The 23,376-nt window shown below is 36.6% G+C and overlaps 1 protein-coding gene across 6 annotated transcripts in view; it reads left to right on the forward strand.

The window, feature by feature from the left end:
• ARHGAP28 (Rho GTPase activating protein 28) overlaps positions 1–23,376 on the forward strand; it is a 203,137-nt gene that overhangs the window by 86,035 nt on the left and 93,726 nt on the right. For all 6 annotated transcript variants that reach the window (XM_025886906.2, XM_073898512.1, XM_073898507.1 and 3 more), the window contains one exon: positions 10,991–11,202. In XM_025886906.2, the coding sequence (XP_025742691.1) occupies positions 10,991–11,202 (212 nt within the window). The remainder of the gene's footprint in view (positions 1–10,990; positions 11,203–23,376) is intronic.

A 23,376-nucleotide genomic window follows, 5' to 3' on the forward strand; every position in this document is an offset into this window, starting at 1 on the left:
GGCCAGAACTGTGTCAGATGGCCCTTTGTGGCCTAAGGGAGTTGAGGAAACAAGGCTTGGGAATGGAGTTGGGTCAGAGAGGAGTTCTGATAAATGCAATTTCATTTATCTCATTATATTTCTAGTGATATTTTAGTGCCCTGATGATATTTTAGCACCCACTATAGCCTTACTGTAAGTCTAGTTACAGGTGTGCTAAAAAATTAAATTATAGCAGTCAGCACATTGGCTTACTGTGTACCGTGCATTTCACATATATTAACTCAATCCTCATAATAACCCCCAGACATGTATATGACTAATATTCCCATTTTACAGATTAGGCGGTGGAGGAACAGAGGTTCAGTAGCTTGCTCTGAAGGTCATAGATCCAGAAAGCGTCAGAGCCCACATTGAAACCTGCGCCAGCTGCCTTCATAGTTTTGCTTAAACTCACCTCATTATATTTCTTCTACGGTATAAACATATGTATAGCTATACACAGAAACACTAATACCCGAGGGGGCTTTTGAAATTAAGAAAGATTATTGTAGGGAAAGCATTTGGACAGGATTGAAAAGGTTTGAGTTTATATTCTGGCTCTGCTGTCACTAGTCATTCATTTGGCAAATATTTCTGAGTTCTGTTACTGTCCAGATACTGTGTAAATGAGACAGACATGGTTCCTCTATATTCTACTGGGGAAAATCATTCCCAAAAAATGAAATAAGTGAGTAGATGAAGTGTAAGTTGTTGATGGATGGGAAGAAGAAAATGCAGAAAGCTGAGATGATGGATAACTGGAGGAATGCTAATTTAGGATGGCTAGGAAAAGATACCCTGAGGAGGTGACATTTACCTTGGGAGCTGAATGATGAGAAGCATCTTGGCATGGAAATAGTAGGAGAATGTTCCAGGCAGAAAAACCAGTAAGAGAAAATTTCCTGAGGGAAGAAACAGCTTGGCTTTTTAGAGAAACTGAGAAAAGATTAGCATGCCTAGTGCTAATGCTGGGGAGAGTGATATAAGGTGTGACTGCAGAAGCAGTTTGAGGACAGAACGTGCTGGGCCATGAAGTCCTAGAAGAGCATTTGCATTTTATTGTAATTGCAGTGGGAAATTATGTGTCTCCATTTTGCTGTCAGTAACTGTTTTCCTCATTATATAATGAGACATGAATTCTTTCTTTGGCTGCTTTATGGAGTTAATGTAAGTATCAAATGATGTAATGTGTATGGTAGTTAATTGATATATATGAAATTCTTTACAGGAGACAGTAAGGGCCCATAGAATATTTCTTAGCAAGATCTATGTCCTTTTTAAAAAAAAAAAAAAAAGATTTATTTATTTGAAAGAGAGAGAGAGAGCACATGAGAGGGGGGAGGGTCAGAGGGAGAAGCAGACTCCCTGCTGAGCAGGGAGCCCGATGCGGGACTCAATCCCGGGACTCCAGGGTCATGACCTGAGCTGAAGGCAGTCGCCTAACCAACTGAGCCACCCAGGTAAAATATTCTATGGAATATACTCAGAAAAACTGAACTTGGGTTAGACAGAGCTAGCAGTTCATTAGCAAATACAATGTTAAAAGAAATCTGATACGTTTACAATGTTCTGTGGGAGTTCTACTTTCAGTTAGGGTATAGACTACATGGTGGCTGACTCTTTACCACTGTAACAACTAGAGAACAAAGGATAAATGTAAATGTGATATGTTTTTAAAAACTAGTGGAGAGCTATGGACGCACCATCTAAAGGAGATAAATCTCAGGGAGGGCAGAGCTCTTCCTAGGTGAAAGAGCCCAGTTGTCATTTCCCTCCCTGGGCATATTTCTTGCCCTGAGTCTTTGCACTTCTGGGCAGATGATCATACCTGCTTGGGTGGAGGGCCTCTGCTGGGGCAAGGAGACACCAGTACAGCTGTTAATGGCTGCCTACACTGGCACAGCAGATTGGAATCTGTTGAAGCCCCAAATGCAGGGACCTCCACACCTGATAATCCTCTCCCTTGAGATGTTTGCTGAGAGCCCAACAACACAGGAGGCTGGGGGTTAGGCTCTAAATCAGAGAGAGGGTTCTTAGTCCCATGGTGTTTAACCTAAAGCCCTCCTTGATGGTGGGAGGGGGGGCTGTAAACACACAGGCCATTTTTTTTAATTTTTATTGTTATGTTAATCACCATACATTACATCATTAGTTTTGGATGTAGTGTTCCATGATTCATTGTTTGTGCATAACGCCCAGTGCTCCACGCAGAATGTGCCCTCTTTAATACCCATCACCAGGCTAACCCATCCCCCCACCATCCTCCCCTCTAGAACCCTCAGTTTGTCTTTCAGAGTCCATCGTCTCTAATGGTTCGTCTCCCCCTCCGACTTACTCCCCTTCATTCTTCCCCTCCTGCTATCTTCTTCTTTTTTTTTCTTAACATATATTGCATTATTTGTTTCAGAGGTACAGATCTGTGATTCAACAGTCTTGCACAATTCACAGCACTCGCCATAGCACATACCCTCCCCAATGTCTATCCCCCAGCCACCCCATCCCTCCCACCGCCCCACCACTCCAGCAACCCTCAGTTTGTTTCCTGAGATTAAGAATTTCTCATATCAGTGAGGTCATATGATACATGTCTTTCTCTGATTGACTTATTTCACTCAGCATAACACCCTCCAGTTCCATCCATGTCGTTGCAAATGGCAAGATCTCATTCCTTTTGATGGCTGCATAATATTCCATTGTGTATATATACCACATCTTCTTTATCCATTCATCTGTCGATGGACATCTTGGCTCTTTCCACAGTTTGTCTGTTGAACACCCAGGACATTTAAAGCATTCAGATGCAGAGGTAACATAAAACTGATTAAAGTTGCAGTACAGCCCAGACCCAGCTCAACTCCTAATTGGAGTGAAGTGATCTGTGTCTTACTCTAATTTTTAGACAGAAGAAAAGGGAAATTACTCTTAACTCCAGTTTCCTAGAGTTCTTTTAAAAACAATGTCTGCCACACAACAAAAAGTTATGAGTTAGTAAAAGAAAGGGAAAATGTGACCCATACACAGTTGACTGGTATTTGATCACTATAGCAGGCATACTGATGGCACAGACTTTGGCATTAAGAGACAAGAACTTTTAAATAACAATGATAATTGTTAAAGGAATCAAAGGAAAAGTTGCATAAAGTGGATAAAAGATGAATAATGTCAACAGAGAAGTAGAATCTCTAAAAAACTAAATTGACATATGTCTTATGAAAAAAACATAGTATCAGAATTGAAGCATTCATTGGATGGACTTAACAGCAGACTAGTTGTGTAGAAGAAAAGAAAAGTGAACTTGAAGACAGGGTAGTAGAAATTCAACTGAAGAACAGAGAAAGAGTGGGGGGAAAAAGCAAAGAAGACCATGAGGGACATTTGGGACAATATCAAATGGCTGACGTTCATGTTATTGGAGTTCAAAAAGAAGAAGAGAGAGAGAATGGGACCAAAAAAAAAAAAAGTTGTTGAAGAAAGAATGGGTAATAGTTCAAAATTGATGAAAGACATTGACCCACAGATTTAATAAATTCCATAAACCTCAAGCAGAATAAAAACAAAACCACAATGTAGGCATTTCATAATTAAACTGCTAAAAACAAAAGAGAAAGAGAAAATTTATGAAAACCATCTAGAAAAGAAAGACATTATATTTAGAAGAATCTCAGTAAGAATTATAATGGACTTCTCATCAGATTCAAGAGTCCAGAAGACAATGGAATGACATCTATAAAAGGTCTTAAAAAACAATAAAAACTGCTAGCCTAGAATTCTTTGCCCAGTAAACAAATTCAGCAAACTGAAAAGAAAGATGTATTCAGGAAGAAATCTAAAGGAGTTTGTTGGCAGCAGATACACAGTACAACAAATGCTAAGGAAAAAAAGAGGAAATGCCAAATGAAGTTCTCAAAGCTGATTGCAAATGATCTGTTATGGGTACAGGGACATATGGGAAGAAATAAAAGAGCACCATAAAAGATAAATATTAAAGACTACTTTTTTAATTTTTAAAAGATTATTGACTTTTTTAAAAGTCCATTGACAGGTGGAGAGAGAGTTATACTACTGTAAGATATTTATGTTGTTCTCAAGTTATAAAATACTAATTAAGGGTAGACAATAATAAGTTTTAGAGCTCCAGTAATCATTACTACATAATACAAATTATTTCTAGAAAGATAATGGAAGGGTAAATGGAATAATAAAATCTTTTTTTAATGCTACTTTGAATTTATGGAAATTACCATGCACTTAAAAGCTAATTTGAAACCTAATGGTGTTTTCCCAACAAAAGTTCCTGTGTAATACAATTGCATTCTGTTTTTCATGTAATGTTTTCCTGGTATTGTGTTGGAATTAAAAAATACAAACAATTTAAGAAGATTAAGCTCTGTTTATCCTAATATGGTGAGGTATGAAGCTACAGAGTAAGTCTCATCAAAGTGTTGGATGAGCCTGAGGATCACAGTTATGTAATATTTTAAGACTGGAAAGTCATGGCCTCTACTCCGGGTTGAAGGGGGAAATATTTGGATCCCTAACTAAAGAAGTGAGAACTCTTACAAGTGCTTGTCCCAAAAATACTGTCTTACTTCTTTGCCAAAAAAAATAGTTGATTACTGCATTTATAGAATTCTTTGGGTGGATTATCTCAGAATGAACCAGTGTGTCACTCAGATGCTCATGACCTATATTGTGCATCTGTTTTCCTTGCCCCAACAGAAGGTTATGATGATCTCTTCTTTGAGATTCCATCAATGTAACCTTTACATGAATTAGGAACTATGTGCTGTTAACTAAAATTATCATTATTAGCTCTAAATGTTTATGCTCCTCCTGTTCTTTTTTAAGATTTTATTTACTTATTTGACAGAGAAAGAGACAGCGGGAGAGGAAATACGAGCAGGGGGAGTGGGAGAGGGAGAAGGAGGCTTCCTGCTGAGCAGGGAGCCCGATGCGGGGCTCGATCCCAGGACCCTGGGATCATGACCTGAGCCAAAGGCAGACGCTTAACGACTGAGCCACCCAGGCACCCCTGTTCCTCCTGTTATAAGATTCACTTATTATTTCTCAAATTTCCCATTTCTTCAAACTTTTTCAGTGCTTTTTCAGTGCTTCAGTATAGTATCTGCATGTTTGCTTAATTTCTAAGATAAGTTATGCTATTCCATGCAGTAGTTGAGGTATTTCTCTATTGGCATGGAAAAAATATCTATGACATGTTTTTGCATGGGGAAAACAAAACAGCTTATAGAAAAGTACTGATGTGATACAGATGGAGGAGAAGACCTTTGATTTCTACTTTATAAATTGTGTATTATTTAAATTTTATGCTTACAATACTGCATTGTAATTTTTAAAAACTTGATCCATGTATGCTATTAATACTGTAAATTTTTCAAAGTCAAGAATATTCATTTTTGAAAGAAATAAACCTAATAAACATCCAGAACTAGAGAAAGTTTTGGGCATCTATATTATTTTTTTCTGAATATGGTATATGAAGGCTGTGTAAGCAGTGGCAGCTGATTGCAGCTTATAAGTAGATGTTTCTATACTACAGTTCTACAGATTCGTTAGTGGCTTTCAGTATTGGTCTTGTTGCAAAAGGGAGGGAGTCTTAAAAGCCTAAAAATAATAAAGGAAGCAGTAACCATCATGATACCTGGGTCTCTTTCATGTGTACTAAAACCACTAGAATCTGTGTTGTCCAACTGAAGAATTCAGTGGAAAACTCTTACCACCCAATTATCAAAGTTGTGTAAAATTATTTTTATCACATGGCACAGCATAAGAAAATAAAAGTGGATAGTTCATATTTTTCCTGAAATGCTTTGAGTTTTAAAAATAAATTAGCTAACTCACTGCCAGTTGATGGTCAAAACTGGTATTACTTATCAACATGGTAGTGTTAGGATCAGTGATAAAATTCCAGAAATTTCTGCTAAAAGTGATTTAGAAATATAGGATTCCTAGAGGTATAGACAATATGAACACACGGATTTGTTTTCTCACCCCCCTCTCTCTTTGTTTGCTCATGCATATCAGTGTTCTTTTCATAAGCTGTAGGGCATGGCTACATTCCATAGCAGTCCACCGCTGCTCTGTATATTAAAATTAAACTGTCCTAAGTGAGTCATAATGCCACAGTTGGACATTGCTATGCCATTGCTTTGGTTGCCTCTTTCCATCTGGGAGTTCTTGTTTGGTGTGTAACAGCTCAGACTGCACATTAGTTAAGAGGTAGTCTCAGCCTTTTGGTTCAACTCTACCTAAACCCAAGGATAAGAAGGTATACTTGAAGTTCTCTGAAAGAAGTTTCACACCCACTCCAAATTGGAAAATTAAAAAGAAAATAACATAAGAGCAAGAACTGAAGATCATACTGCATAAAGTAGCTCAGTTATTCATGGTTGGGGACCGAAGTGTTCTTGTTAATCAAACATTGTTCCTAGGAAATATGATATTTGTCAATCATGTGTCTTGGAAATCAAACATATTTTGAATTTATTCCAGTTTTATTGAGATATCTGACATATAACATTGGGTTAAAGTTAAGATGCATGACATGCTGATTTGGTACATGTATATATTGCAAAATGATTACCACAACAATAAGATCCCTTAACACATCACCACCTCACATAAAAATATTTTATTTTTATGCAAATCTTCAAAATTTCTCAGAATTCCAGCATTTTGGCATGTATGTCCCCCATTGTGTCTCTTGTTTTTTAAACTAACATTTGTTGGATATTTTTATGTTCTAAGTGCACACACATGCTAATTTATTTAGTCCTTGCATAAACTCCATGAGAAAGTGCCCCATGAAGCTGCTCCATGCTCTGCTCAGTTTTGTGTCTTCAAGATTGGCAGTGGTCCTTTTGTGGCCCTCCTAGATAACAGGAGCCCGCACTGCCCTCCTTTTTGGTTGTACCCTACCCTTAGTGGTGATCCAAGTCTCCCTGAACTGACTATGGGTCTCTGTGTTCTGGATCAGTGCCCCCTTCCTCATCCTAATGTAGGGTCTTTCTATTTAATGTCACAGATTGCTTCTTCACACTATCTCGTTATTTCAGCAGCCAACTTTTTAAAAATGTATTTTTCAATTTTTTTTTTTAAGTAGGCTCCATGCCTGGTATGGAGCCCAGTGCAGGGCTCAAACTTGAGATCCTGAGATCAAGACCTGAGCTGAGATCAAGAGTCAGCTACTCAACTGATTTGAGCCACCTAGCCCCCCAATTTTCTGTCAATTTTTAAAAATTCAGATAAAATAAATAAAAATCTTTAAAAAATTCTGATAAAATACATGTAAGATAAAATTTACCATCTTAACCATTTTTTAAGCATACAGCTTAGTGGTATTAAGGACATTCAGATTGTTGTAACCATCTCTACTACCTCTCTCCAGAACTCTTTTTCTCTCGTAAAACTAAAACTCTATACTTTTTAAACAAAAACTTCCCATTCCCTCATCCCCACGGAAACATGAGTGTAAGGTATCCATCATAGTGATTTGACATTTATATATTTATAACATATACAAAAATGCTCACCATGAAAAGTGTAGTCACTGTATGTCTCCGTACAACATTATTACAATATTATTGACTGTATTCCCCATGCTGTACTTTTCATCCCCATGACTTATAACTGGAATTTTGTACCTTTTAATCCCCTTTACCTATTTCACCCATGGCCCTATTCCCCTCCCCTCTGGCAACCACCAGTTCATTCTTTGTATTTAAGAGTCTGGATTTTGTTAGTTGTTCATTTGTTTTGGATTTTAGATTCCATATATAAGTGAAATCATATGGTATTTGTCTTTCTCTGACTTATTTCACTTAGCATAATACACTCTAGGTCCATTCATGTTGTTGAAAAGGCAAGACTATTCTTTTTAAGTCTGAGTAATATTCCATATCACGTGTGTGTGTGTGTGTGTGTGTGTGTGTGTGTGTGTGTGTGTGTGTGACATTCTTTATCCATTCATCTATCAATGGACAGGTTGCTTCCACATCTTGGCTGTTATAAATAATGCTGCAATAAATATAGGGGTGCACATATCTTTTTAAATTAGTGTTTTAATTTTCTTCAGGTAAATACCCAGAAGTGAAATTATTGGATTGTATGGTATTCTTATTTGTAAATTTTTGAAGCGCCTTCATGCTCTTTTTCTGTAGTGGCTTCTCCAATGTATATTCTCACCAACAGTACACAGGGGTTCCTTTTTCTCCACATTCTTGCCAACACTTGTTATTTCCTGTCTTTTTGATACTAACTATTCTGACTGGTGTGAGGTGATATCTCATTGTGGTTTTGTTGCATTTCTCTGATAATTAATGATGTTGAGCATCTTTTTATGTGTCTTTTGGCCACTTTGTATGTCTTTCTTGGAAAAGTATCTGTTTAGGTCCTCTGCCCATTTTTATTTGGACTTTTTTTTTTTGGTGTTGAGTTTTATGAATTTTTTGTGTATTTTGGATATTAACCTCTTGTGTAGCCACACCCCAGCAGACTCTAAGCCAAGGGTGGATGATGGTCTGGCAAGACTGAAGAAATGACCCAGAAACAGGGATCAAGACATAGGTTTATGGGGGGGAACTTACATAGAGGATGTCCAGCAGCAGCCAACTGGACAAAGCATCCACTTCTGGAATCTACTTGCGGTAAGCTTTTATAGTATAGAACAAGCCTAGCAACTATCTGTAGCCCTTCCCTTCCTTACACAGCCAGTGTTGGAAGGAGATCAAGTCCTGCCATCCAGACAGTCTTTGTTACAAGGGAGACACTCTGGGTTGGCCACCCCTGGAGTCCCTAACCTTGAGCACTGAACAACATGTTCTACCCATTCTGTTTGATGGGAATATAGAAGGAGGACAAGATCTCAAGATAGTGATTAACAGGGACATTCAGGTCATGCTTGCATAAACCAGCCTTCCAGTATGTACCATACAGTCCTTATGAGAAATATCATTTGTAAATATCTTTACCCATTTAGTAGGTTGCCTTATTGTTTTGCTGTTTCCTTCACTGTCCAAAGCTTTTTAGTTTGATGGAGTGCCAGTTGTTTATTTTTGTTTTTGTTGCCCTTGCCTGAGGAGCCACATCTGAAAAAATACTACTCAGACTGATGTCTAAGAGGTTACTGCCTATGTTTTCTTTTACGAGTTTTATGGTATCAGGTCTTACATTTAAGTCTTTAATCCATTTTGAGTTTATTTTTGTGTCTTGGTATAGGAAGGTGGTTCACTTTTATTCTTTTACATGCACCTGTCCAGTTTTCCCAACACCATTTAATGAAGAGACTGTCTTTTCTCCATTGTATATTATTGCCTCCTTTGTCATAGATTAATTGACCATATAAGTGTGGGCTTAATTTCTGGGCTTTCTATTCTGTTCCATTAATCTATGCATCTTGTGGCAGTACCATACTGTTTTGATTACTATAGCTTTGTAATATAGTTTGAAATCTGTGATTGTGATACCTCCAACTTATCTTTCTCAAGATTGCTTTGTCTTCAGGTTCTTTTGTGGTTCCATAAAACTTTTAGTATTATTTGTTTTAGTTTTGTCAAAAATACTAGTATTTTGATAGGGATTGCATTGAGTTTGTAGATTGCTTGCGTAGTATGGACATTTTAACAATATTAATTCTTCCAATCCATGAGCATGGTGTATGTTTCCATTTATTTGTGTCATCTTTAACTTCTCTCATCAGTGTCTTAAGTTTCAAAGTACAGGTCTTTCACCTCCTTGGTTAAATTTATTTCTAGGTCTTTTATTCCTTTTGATGCAATTGTAAATAGGATTATTTTCTTAATTTCTCTTTCTGCTAGTTCATTATTAGTGTATAGAAACACTACAGGGTGCCTCTTTGGCTCAGTCGGTTAAGCGTCTGCCTTCGGCTCAGGTCATGATCTCAGGGTCCTGGGATCAAGCCCCACGCCAGACTACCTGCTCAGGGGGGAGTCTGCTTCTCCCTCTCCCTTGGCCTGTCTGCCCCTACTTGTGCGCTCTCTCTCTCTCTCTCTCTCTCTCTGAAATAAATAAAATCTTTTAAAAAGAAAAGAAACACTACAGATTTCAGTGTATTTATTTTGTATCTTGCAGTTTTATTGAATTCATGGATTGATTCTAATAGTTTTTGGTGGCATTTTTAAGGGTTTTCTATATGTAGTGTCGTGTCATCTGCAAATACGGACAGTATTACTTCTTCCTTACATGTATGGAAGCCTCATATCTTTTTCTTACCCGATTGCTGTCACTAGGACTTCTAGTACTGTATTGAATAAAAGTGTGAGAATGGACATCCTTATTTTTTCCTGATCTTAGAGGAAAAATTTTCAGCCTTTCACCACTGAGTATGATGTTAGCTGTGGCTTTGTCATATATGGCCTTTATTATGTTGAGATATGTTCCCTCTATACCCATTTTGTTAAGAGGTTTTATCATGAATGGATATTGAATTTTTTTAAATTTTTTTTCTGCATCTTTTGAGATGATCATATGGTTTGCATCCTTTCTTTTGTTAATGTGATATATCACGTTGATTGATTTGCAGATATGAACCATCCTTGCATCCCTGGAATAAGTCCCACATGGTGGTGGTGGTGAATGATTCTTTTAACATATTGTTGAATTCAGTTTGCTAATAATTGAGGATTTTTGCATCTGTGTTCATTAGAGATATGGCTTGAACTATATGTTTTGGCTAATACAGGTAACTTCATACTTTATGAGTATGTGAAAATTATAAAAAGTATTTTCATGGTGATTCCTACATAGCCACAAAGTCATTATGAATTTTAGAGAATAAAAAAGAAGGGCCACCACTAAATGGAAATTACTCCCCTAAACCCTTCTCCGTCACACTTAACTCCATTCTGCATTGATTTTAAACCTAAATTTTATTTTGTGATTTAAAACATAAAAGACTGATTTTTATTAACAGATATTATTCTTTCTGCAGAAAATCTATTTCTCGCTGCCGAAGAATTAACAGGATGCTCTCCAATGAATCTCTACATTCTCCTGCATTTAGCCGCTCCAACTCACAAGCCTCCGTAGACAGCACCTCCATGGAGGATTTCTTGCGGGAAATAGAAAGCATTAAAGAGAACAGCATAGGCCACGTGGGAGGACAGGAAGAGCAGATACCAGCTGAGGTCAAACCTGTGGATGGTAAGGTGCTGGACCTTTTGTCCCATGTGTTTACTGTTTTTCTTTGTATGCTCTCTCTTATTCTGTTTGCAGGTAGACATCATGCCAGTAGTAGTTTAACAAATGAAATCAGTAGAATTTGGCATAGCAGCTACCATCTCTCACTGATTTATATCTACTCGACTGGCTTCTGTACACAGTGATATGACCTAGGAAGGAGGGTTGTCAAAACCCAAATTGATTCCTTACATATCACTACTCAGGGATGCTGTGCAGATCATTGATTTGATTCATCATTTAGCAGACTGAGTATTCTAATTTTGATGGCTTTTGTATTTGTATACTTGACTATTAATTCCAAAAAAAAAAAACAGAGAGAGAGAAAGAGGGAGGGAAAAAAAATGCCAGTACAATTTTGGAGAAAAGAAAATTTGATTTTGAGGCATTTACTAATGTTAATGTACTTAGGGAATAGATTACCTTGTATTTCTCAAAATAAAAACCCTGTCAAATATACTAATTTTCTGTGAAACTGAACAGAAAACTGAGAGCTAAAAGAAAAAAAAAGCTAATTTACTTACTCTTTTTAAAAAGATATACATTACTTTACCTTGGATGAAAATAGGTCATCTCCATTTGCTACTTATCAACAGGTAAATATGTAAGACATCCGAGAAAGACTGAAGGTAGTTTAGTAATAAGTATCTACCTAAGAATGTTTTCATTAGCCAGTGATTAACCTGGCTAGGCTAGACAACTACCAAGATAGACTGAAACTTTAAAAAAGTTTTCATTCTTCATTCCTTATCCAATAAGTCTATCCTTCTTAGGTGTGAAAAAAATAATAATTTGGATACACCACAGTTAGTATATTTCACAAACCATTATAAATAAAAAGTCTCACCACACATTGAATGAGAATCCATTCAAGGGAACCATCTCCATTAGTGAAGTGTATTTTTTTTTTTTTTACTTCCAGAATTTTTATTGAAATTAATTGCATACAGATAATATATTTTAAAACTAAACAGACTTCACATACTCATATTTAACATATGAATTTACTATGCAATATCAGTTATCTTTAGAAATTAAAATAACAATCTGCTTGGAATTAACATTAGAGATACAATCCCCATTTCTGGACAGTTTTTTTTTTATTTAAATTCTAAGAGCCAACATATAGTATATCATTAGTATCAGATGTAGAGTTCAGTAATTCATCAGTTGCATATTACACCCAGTGCTGAACACATCACCAGCCCTCCTTAATGCCATTTACACAATTACCCCGTCTCTGGGAGACAAATAATCAGAGACTCTTCGCTATAGGAAACAAATTGAGGGTTGGTGGAGGGGCAGTGGGTAGTGAAGTGTATTCTCATTCCTTTAACTTACACCCTTACTTTTTGCCTTTTCAGATCCAGAAAGATAGAAAGGTACATGAAGGAAAATGCCTGTTATTCTTCATCCCCTTTTCTTGCTTGGTAGCTATCTATCTGTATTAAAAAACAGGAATTCATACTGATAACCTTCCATTCCAATTCACCACAACAAGGTTTGCTGTTGCTGTCTTTCTTTTTTTTTTTATTTTTGTATTTATAACTCTCTTTAATAATGAGAGACCTGGCTTTTACTATCCTTTGCTTAAGCCTAGAGTACACAGAAAATATTTTCAGATTTGTAACCTAAACTTCTACAGAAAGCATAGCTACTAACTAGAGTTTAATATTTAATTACAGATTTTTTCATTTGAACTATATGCACAGAACTTTAAGTGTACAACTCAGTGAGGTTTGACAAATGCTAACTTTGTAACCTCTCAGTAATCAAGAGAGAGAACATTTTAGTCAACTCAGAAAACATAACTCAGAAAACGTTTTCAAGCTTTTTCCCAGTCTTGTTACTCCCATGACTTGCTGTCTGTGGCCGAAAGCAACCGTAGTTCTGATGTTCTTGTGTCATAGATTAGTTCTGGGCTTAGCTTCTATCACTGAACATAGTATTTTTGGGATTTATCTGGTATATCAGTAGTTTCTCTCCCTTTATTATTGTGTAGTTTGTATTAGTTTACTAAGGCTGCTGTAACGAATACCCCAGAATCCAGTGGCTTAAAATAGCAGAAATTTATCACAGTTGAGACTAGAAATCAAGGTGTCAGCAACCTCTCCGAAGATGTAGGGCACAATCTCTTTTGTGCCCTCCTCTTTAGCTTTCTGCTTAGCTTCTGGTTTTACCCACAATTTTTGCTGTTCCTTGACTTTTAGACAACACATGCCATTCTCTGTCTCTGTAGTCCCAGAGCCTACTCCCTATATTTTTGTCTTTCTCCTCCTCTTTTTATAAAGACACCCCTTATTGTTGGATTAAGGGCCCACTCTACTCCACTATGACCTCATCTCAGTTTATATCTTAATTACCTCTGCTAAAACCTTGTTTTAAGATAAGGTTACATTCATAGGTATTGGTGGTTAAGACTTCACTCTATATTCTTGGGGGGCCCAATCAACCTGTAATAGCAGAATTCCAACGTGTGAATATGCCACAATTTGTTTATCCATTTAACTGTTAATGGACTTGAAGGTTGTTTGCAGTTTGGGCTATTATGAATAAGGCTTCTGTGAACAATCTTGTGAAAGTCTGGAGATACGTTTTTATTTCTCTTCAATATATATATTTTTTTCATAGAATATGTTAAACTACAGAAGAAACTGCCAGCATTTTTCCAAAGTAATTGTACCATTTTACACTCCCTCCACCAGTATCTGACAGACAAATCTGTTGTTTCACATACTTGCAATATTTGATGATATTAGACTTGTTAATGTGAATGATTCTAGTGGATGTTTGGAGGTATTTCATAGTGGCTGTCGTTACATTTCACCGATGACTAATGATGAACATTTTTTCCTGTACTTAACTGTCCATTCATATAACTTGCTTTGTGAAATCTTTTAACTATTTTTATTTTTTATTATTATTTTAAAAATTTATTTATTTATTTTAGAGAGAGAGAGTGTGAGTTGGAGGAGGGGCAAAGGGAGAGGGAAAGAGAGAAAGAGAATCTCAAGCAGACTTCCTGCTGACCGCACAGCCCAACTAACGGCTGGATCTCAGGATCCTGAGATCATGACCTAAGCCAAAATCAGAAGTTGGACACTTAACCACCTGAGCCACCCAGGTGCCCTTGACTATTTTTAAAAATTGTCTTTTAGGGGCGCCTGGGTGGCTCAGTTGGTTAAGCGACTGTCTTTGTCTTAGGTCATGTTCCTGGAGTCCCGGGATCAAGTTCCACATCGGGCTCCCTGCTCAGCAGGGAGTCTGCTTCTCCCTCTGACCCTCCTCCCTCTCATGCTCTCTGTCTCTCATTCTCTCTCTCTCAAATAAATAAAATCTTAAAAAAATTTTTTTTAAAAATTGTCTTTTTATTATATACTTATATGAATTCTTAATTGTATACAACTCTTGTCAGATTAATGTACTGATTAATATTCTCTCACTATCTGTGGCTTGTGTATTCATATCCTTAATGGGGTCTTTTAATTGGGTATTTCTCTTGTTCTCATTTTTCAGTTGTTTGCAGCTGGTATATAGAAATATGGTTGATTTTTGTCTCATATTTCATTACGTTTCTAAATTCATTTTCTAATATTTGCTAGATTTCTTAGGATTTTCTGCATAAACAAAGAAATTACTTGTGAACAGAGGCAGTTGTACTTTTTTTATTCTGATTTTTATGCTTTTATTTCTTTATCTTGCCTTATTCTGGTAGGGCCTCAAGTACAAGCTGAATAGACATGGTGACAGCTCATAGCCTTGCTGTATTTGCTTCTGTCCGTGATTTTTGTGTTTAAGTTGCTTGCTTAAGATGGAAACCTAGACCATTGACTTTACATCTTTTATCTTTTTGAATATGAACTGCATGGCTTCACTCCATCCCACAAATTCTGATATGTTGTATTTTCATTATCATTCAGTTTTAAATGTTTTAATGTTTTGTTTTAAGATTTACAGATGTTTTTGCAGATACATGATTTGTTATTGATTTCTAAAGTAATGGTGTTATGATTAGGTAATAGTTTGTAAGTTTTAACTTTTGACATTTATTTAGACTTATTTTATGGCTCAGCATATGGTCTGACTTGGCCAAAGTTCCATGTACACTTAAAAAGAACATGTTCTATCATTGTTGGGTAGTGTGGTGTTCTGTAAATGCCCACTAGATTTAGGTGGTTGGTACATTTGATCAAATCTATTGTACCCTTATTAATTTTTGCCTAATTATTCTATCAATTACTGAGAGAAGGTTGTTAAAATCTCCAACTTGGATTGTGTATTTGTCTGTTTTCCCCTCTGATTCGGTCATTTTTTTGCCTCATATTTTAAAACTCTGTTATTAGGTGGCATATACATTTATGATTACTGTTCCTCTTTGTTGAATTGGCCCATTTGAACTGACCCTCCTTAATATATTTCTAATAATACTTCGTTTTAAAGTCCTCTTTGTCTAATTATATAGTTACTCTGGCTTTTTTTTTTTTTTAAGATTTTATTTACTTGACACAGAGAGAAAGAGAGCACAAGCAGGGGGAGCGGTAGAGGGAGAAGCAGGCTCTCAGTGGAGCAGGGAGCCTGATGCGGGGCTCAGTCCCAGGACCCTGGGATCGTGACCTGAGCTGAAGGCAGACACTTAACAACTGAGCACCCAGGCACCCCTCTTTTTTTAAAGATTTTATTTATTTATTTGAGAGAGAGAGAGAGAGCACCAGCAGGGGAGGGGGGTGGAGAGGGAGAGGGAGAGGGAGAAGTAGACTTTCTGCTGAGCAGGGAACCCAACTCAGGGTAGATTCCAGGACCCCGGGATTATGACCTGAGTTGAAGGCAGATGCTTAACTGACTGAACCACCCAAGTGACCCTCACTCTGGCTTTCTTAAGGTTACTGTGTGTGTGGTATATCATTTTCCATCCTTTTACTCTGTCTTTATCTCTTTCATGTTTCTTTGTAGTTTCTCTGTATGTACTTTAGCTATATTGCTTTGATTTTTTTTTTTTTTTAGTGACTGCTCAGGTATTATAATATTTACCTCTAATTTATCACAGTCTACTTAGAATAAATACTGCACTTCTTCGTATAAAATGTAAGGATTTTGCAGCAGTATAATTCCATTTCCCTTCCTGTACAGCACTTTGTAATATTGTCAAATATATAACATCTACACATGTTACACCACTATCAATACAACATTATTTATATGGACTCATATAATTTTTATTGTGAAATAATTTAAAACTTACAGGAAAATTGCAAATACAATTTAAATAACTTTTCAAAATTTGGAACAATTTGATCATTTGAGAGTAATCATTTGCCAACCCCTATTATTCCCAGGATTTCTCCATGTAAAGTTACTCCTTTCATCTTTGTGATCAATACATATTTTTGTGGAAGGTTCTTTGAAACTGTAAATATCCCATTCTATATCAAGCTGTCAAATTATTTCTTTATATCAGAATGGGCTCCTGGTTTATTTAGTGTGTTGTTAGTGGGTTATCTTTCATCATCATTTATTTTGGTGTTGAAAGTGTTCCATATTTGATATGGAAAACAGCTAGGGAATATATATGTGTATGTGTGCCTATATATAGGTGTACATATGCATATATGTGTGCATACTCACACATGTACATGTACAACTGTGTATACTTGTATATACAATGTAATGTATATGTACATACATAAACATTTACATCTGTATTTCTATAAATAAAGACATTGAAATATATGAGTTCATATTTATATCTTCAATTCCAGTCTAATACCACTAGGTTAATTCTGCTCTTCCCTTTCCATATTTGTGACTCCCTTCTTAGAAGAAAACTGACTTCCATTATCTTAAACATATATATTTATTTGATCAGTCCCTCCATATATTATCAGTTTCCTCTCTTTTTCATGCTTGCCCTGCTCATCCCACTTGGGTTCCAACATCCCAGTCCACCCTGCTCCTCTGCATAAACACCTGCCTTGCTGTGCTCTATGGATTTAGGCTTTAAGACTTAATTTTGGGGGAAGAGGAAGGAGTCATATGTCTTTTAAAGAAGTCAGTATCTGCATTTTTATTTACACTACTTCTTTTTTATATATCCAGTCTCCATTTGATGTCTTTTCCCTTTAGCCTAAAGCGCTTCCTTTAGCATATATTACAGAGCAAGTTTGCTGGCAGTAAACTTGTTAGCTTTAATTCATGTGATAACGAATATTTTACCTTCGTTCTTGAAGGGGATTTTTGCTAGACGTATAAATATTGGTTGACAGGTTTTTATTTTCATTCAGGATGTTCTGAATGTCATCTTACTGTGTTCTGACCTCTGCTGTTTCTAATAAGGAGTCAGTGCTTTCACATTGTTGTTCCCCTGATGTAATCTGTTGTCTTTGACTGCTTTCAAATTTTCTCTCTCTTTGGTTTTCAGCAGGTTGTCTTTAAGGTGCTTAAGTGCAGTTTCTTTTGTATGTGACCTACTTGGTATTAGTTAAGCTAGCTGGTTTTTCAACAAAGTTTGAAAACTTTTGGACATTATTTCTTCAAATACTTTTTTTCTATACCACTGTCTGTCTTCTCTGAAAGTCAAACTATGTATATATTACAATACCTAACATTTCCAATAGGTCACTTGTGGTCTGTTTTAAATATTTTAAAATACTTTTCTCTCTTTCAGATTGGATTTCTATTGATGTAATCTTCAATTTTACCAGCCCTTTTTTTAAATTTTTTTATTGTTATGTTAATCACCATATATTACATCATTAGTTTTTGATGCAGTGTTCCATGATTCATTGTTTGTTCATAACACCCAGTGCTCCATGCAGAACGTGCCCTCCTCAATACCCATCACCAGGCTAACCCATCCCCCTACCCCCTCCCCTCTAGAACCCTCAGTTTGTTTTTCAGAGTCCATCATCTCTCATGGTTCGTCTCCCCCTCTGACATACTCCCCTTTTCTTCCTCTCCTGTTATCTTCTTCTTTTTCTTTTTTCTTAAAATATGTTGCGTTATTTGTTTCAGAAGTACAGATCTGTGATTCAACAGTCTTGCACAATTCACAGCGCTCACCGTAGCACATACCCTCCCCAATGTCTATCACCCAGCCACCCCATCCCTCCCACCCCCAACCACTCCAGTAACACTCAGTTTGTTTCCTGAGATTAAGAATTCCTCATATCAGTGAGGTCATGTGATACATGTCTTTCTCTGATTGACTTATTTCACTCAGCATAACACCCTCCAGTTCCATCCACGTCGTTGCAAATGGCAAGATCTCATTCCTTTTGATGGCTGCATAATATTCCATTGTGTATATATACCACATCTTCTTTATCCATTCATCTGTCGATGGGCATCTTGGCTCTTTCCACAGTTTGGCTATTGTGGACATTGCTGCTATAAACATTGGGGTACATGTACCCCTTCGGGTCCCTACATTTGTATCTTTGGGGTAAATACCCAGTAGTGCAATTGCTGGATCGAACGGTAGCTCTAATTTCAACTGTTTGAGGAACCTCCATACTGTTTTCCAGAGTGGTTGCACCAGCTTGCATTCCCACCAACAGTGTAGGAGGGTTCTCCTTTCTCCACATCCCCGCCAACATCTGTCGTTCCGTGACTTGTTAATTTTAGCCATTCTGACGGGTGTGAGGTGATATCTCATTGAGGTTTTGATTTGGATTTCCCTGATGCCGAGCGATGTTGAGCACTTTTTCATGTGCCTGTTGGCCATTTGGATGTCTTCTTTGGAGAAATGTCTGTTCATGTCTTCTGCCCATTTCTTGATTGGATTATTTGTTCTTTGGGTTTTGAGTTTGATAAGTTCTTTATAGATTTTGGAGACTAGCCCTTTATCTGATATGTCATTTGCAAATATTTTCTCCCATTCTGTCGGTTGTCTTTTGGTTTTGTGGACAGTTTCTTTTGCTGTGCAAAAGCTTTTTATCTTGATGAAATCCCAATAGTTCATTTTTGCCCTGGCTTCCCGTGCCTTTGGCGATGTTTCTAGGAAGAAGTTGCTGCGGCTAAGGTCAAAAAGGTTGCTACCTGTGTTCTGCTTTAGGATTTGGATGGACTCCTGTCTCACGTTTAGGTCTTTCAACCATTTGGAGTCTATTTTTGTGTGTGGTGTAAGGAAATGGTCCAGTTTCATTCTTCTGCATGTGGCTGTCCAATTTTCCCAACACCATTTGTTGAAGAGACTGTCTTTTTTCCACTGGACATTCTTTCCTGCTTTGTCAAAGATAAGTTGACCATAGAGTTGAGGGTCCATTTCTGGGCTCTCGATTCTGTTCCATTGATCTATGTGTCTGTTTTTTTGCCAACCAGCCCTTTCTTTTAAAGTCTCTAATACACTGTTAAGCCCTTCCAGCAAGTTTTTTACTTAATACATTTTAATTTTAGTTCTATAATTTAAGTTTTAGTTCTTTTAGTTTCTTTTTTATATTTTTCATTTCTTTGCTGAAATTCTCTATTCATTCATGAGAATCTTTTCCTAAAAGTCCTTGTCCAACATCAGAGTCATCTGAGTCACTTTCTATTGATGACCTTTTCTCTTGCCAAATTAGTCCATTTTTTTTTGTTTTGCTTACATCCTAGCTATTGAAACATCTTTGATAATGTAATATTATAACACTAATACATTTCAGAGACTGTATCCCATTATCTTCCTGTAAAGGGAGTTAATTTCAGTTCTAGCAGTTAACTTGGTTATACACCATCTTCTCTGCTCTATGCAGCTTGGCTATTTATTTTAGCCTTTTGGAGGCTATTTTTCAATTGGATGCCTGGAGTTTCACATACACCTTTTTGATTTAATGTTTTGTCAAGGATTTGATGAGAGTTTATGCACAGATTTTGGAGCTCTGTGTGGTGTGGCTCCCTTCTAACAGGAATATGTTCCTCATTTTTCAGATATCCTAGTAATCCCATTACTCCATCCTCTGACTCTTGAAATAAGTAAGACTATGGTTTTCTGTTTGTGTTCTACACACTCTGTATAGTGTAGGGATTGGAAGATGACCTCAGCTGAAAAGTTGTGTAGATGTAAATCTCACATAGTACATTTTCTTGAATCAAAATTTAATTATTTTTCACTTCCTGCCTACGCTTGGTTCTTCTCCATTACCCTCAAATAGTTATTTTATGTACTTAGTTCAGAGTTCATAATTGTTGTACATAGAATTTTTATTTCTATACAAGCTACTCTACCTTTACTGGAAGACTTTATTCCCTTTTTTGTTATCTTTATCTAACAGCTATAAACCTGGTGGATTTTCAGTACAGAATAGTATGTATGATAGCTACAGTCATTTTTGAAAGTTGATGTTTTTCATTCATCATTTTCTGACTTAGAATAATTATATATTTCAACTGAGAATTAATTAATTCACAAATACTTGTACCTACTCTGTGTAGGCATTGTAAGATGTTGGTGTTAGAGTTATAAACAAAGGCAGAAATGTTTCCTGCTCTAATGGAGTTTATAATCTAGGAGGAAAGAAAATAATTAATGAAATGATATAACTAGATGTATATTGGGGAAAAAATTATTTGAAGGGAAAACACACACCGCAGGATAGGATGGGTAATAGTAGGACCTGACCTTGACTGAAGGGTTCAGGAAAAAAAAAGAAGACTTCATTGAGGGAGAAATGAATAAACTAAGATCTGAAAGATTGAATGGCCAATAATTAGGGGACCAAATAGAAGGACTGGCATGTCCAAAGGCCTTGTAACAAAATATAGCATGGAGCTTTTGAGGAACAAATGTAAGCCAGTACTGCTAGAGAGAAGAGAGTGAAAAGAGCATGGTGACGGGCTGTGGACAGGAAAGTCAGCAGCTTCATGTCTTGTGGACTGTGTGAAGGGTTTTATTCCTTTTTTTTTAAAGATTTTATTTATTCATTTGAGACACAGAGATAGAGAGAGAGAGAGAGAGCATGAGCAGGGAGTGGCAGAGGGAGAAGCAGGCTCCCCGCTGAGCCAGGAGCCCGATGTGGGGCTCGATCCCAGGACCCTGGGATCATGACCTGAGCCGAAGGCAGACGCTTAATGACTGAGCCACCCAGGCGCCCCAAGGGTTTTATTCCTAATCCCAAGAGCAAGGAAGAACTGTGGTATTATTTTAGAAAAGAGCTTATACTTGCATTTGGAAAGGTCTAATTTAGTTACAATATGGAGAATGGATTGGAAGGGAAATCCAGTGGGAGGAACAGCTGGGAGGCTCCTGCAGCAGTTCAGGTGAATCATGATGGTACCTTGGACCAGGGTCAGAGCAGAAGAGATAAATAAAGAGGGAAATTTTTGAGAAATAACAAATTAATATCAAAAGGACTTGGTGATACTGGTTTTGATGTGTAAAAGAGGGAGATGTCAATAATGTTTCCTAAGTTTCATTGCTAATTAGATATATGGATGGTGGGTTTCATTTACTGAAATGTGGAATACTGAAAGAGGCCTAGAGTTGGGAATGAAGAATATGTGTTCAGGTTTGAACATGTTGAGTTTGATATGTGATCAATAAAGTCAAGTAGATGTTGAGTAGGTAGTTGGATATATGGAGCTGAAATCCAAAAGAGTGTTCTATGTGGAAGGTATATATTTGGCAACTGGAGTGATGAACACGGGGTTGCAATTTCCATAATTTAGCAATGCTACAGGAGTAACACTGATTTCTAAGACATTTCTTTCCTATGGAGAATAGATATTCTACAGATTTCTGTAGTCCGAGTGCAAGGATTTAGACCATCCTCACCCCTAGCATATGTTAACTCCAATTACTCCTTCCTTCTTCTCTTTACTGTTTACAGAGGTGGAGGGAGGAAAAATTCCAATTTTTAAGACTTTAATATTAAACTATATTTGTAAATTTTGTCTTAAAAATGAAAATCTTATCTAAGGCTTAAGTAAAGGAAGATTTCAAAGTCACAGCTCACTAATTTAAAAGGTTTATTATTTTCGATTAAGGCTAGTAAGCTTATGTTTACCTTTGCATTTTCTATTAAAGGGGTAGCTTATAAAGGAAATGAATAATAGAAACAAGATGGTAGGGTAAAGATTGCCTAGCTAAGAAATTGAACCTGTAAAGTACATTTAGAAGGCTTTGTTCATATACCAGTGATGCAATAATGTAAGCAGAGTCCAAGAGTCTTAGACTAATGACTTGACAGGCTATTTATAAATCAGTCTAATCTGCTTTTTAAATAAATCACATTCAGGTAATGCCTGTTTAGCATAGTTCCCAGAAATGTATGTGTAGTGAATTTTCTGTTACATGATGTTGTTATTCTGAATTTTTAAAGTTATTTCTGCACATCTAATTTATAATAGCAATTAACCTTTATTATGATGAATTTCAAGTTTTTTAATTGCCTTCTGAAAAAAAGGGAAGATTACCTAATGTTTAAAATTATAGAGAAAAGTAAGAGAATGAATATCTATTGAATTCATCCTCTGTTCCAGATTCTTTGCCATCTCTCATGAATAAATTGATAAAACAATCCTCATAGTCACCTGATACATCTTATTATTACCTCCATTTTGCTAACAGGACAGAAGCCTAGAGATATCTAAAAACTTTCCAAAGCCATTCACCTAGTAAATGGTTGCATTGGAATTTAAACCAGCATTTGAGTGATTAAAAAACCCTTTCCTGTACCACTAAGCCACTCTTTTTCTATTACAGTTTTAGTTTAAATATTCATATTTTATCATTGTTTGAGATTGGAAGTCCAGATATGGCTTATATTTAACTCTCTGGTGAAGAAAATTACCTTACTAAATTTTCCAATTAACCTTACTCTCCTAGAAAACACTTTAAAATTTGACTTATTTAAAAAATATCATACAGGGCACCTGGGTAGCTCAGTCAGTTAAGCGTGTGACTCTTGATTTTGGCTCAGGTTATGAACTCAGGGTCATGGGATCAAGCCCTGTGTCAGGCTGCGAGTGTGAGTGGAGCCTTCTTCTCTCTCTCTCTCTCTCTCTCTCCTTCTCCATCTGCCTCTCCTCCCACTCGCATGTACACGTGTGCTCTCTCTCTCTCAAATAAATAAATAAATTCTTAAAAACATATCATACGAATTTTTCATTCATTCCCATAGGCCTTTCCTACAATTACTCTGGGAAAAAGGATGGTCTCTTTATTTT

This window comes from Callorhinus ursinus, unplaced genomic scaffold, assembly GCF_003265705.2.
Source record: "Callorhinus ursinus isolate GAN/ISIS: 27379988/994484 unplaced genomic scaffold, GSC_fseal_2.0 scaffold11, whole genome shotgun sequence".
In the NCBI taxonomy this organism is placed as follows: domain Eukaryota; kingdom Metazoa; phylum Chordata; class Mammalia; order Carnivora; family Otariidae; genus Callorhinus; species Callorhinus ursinus.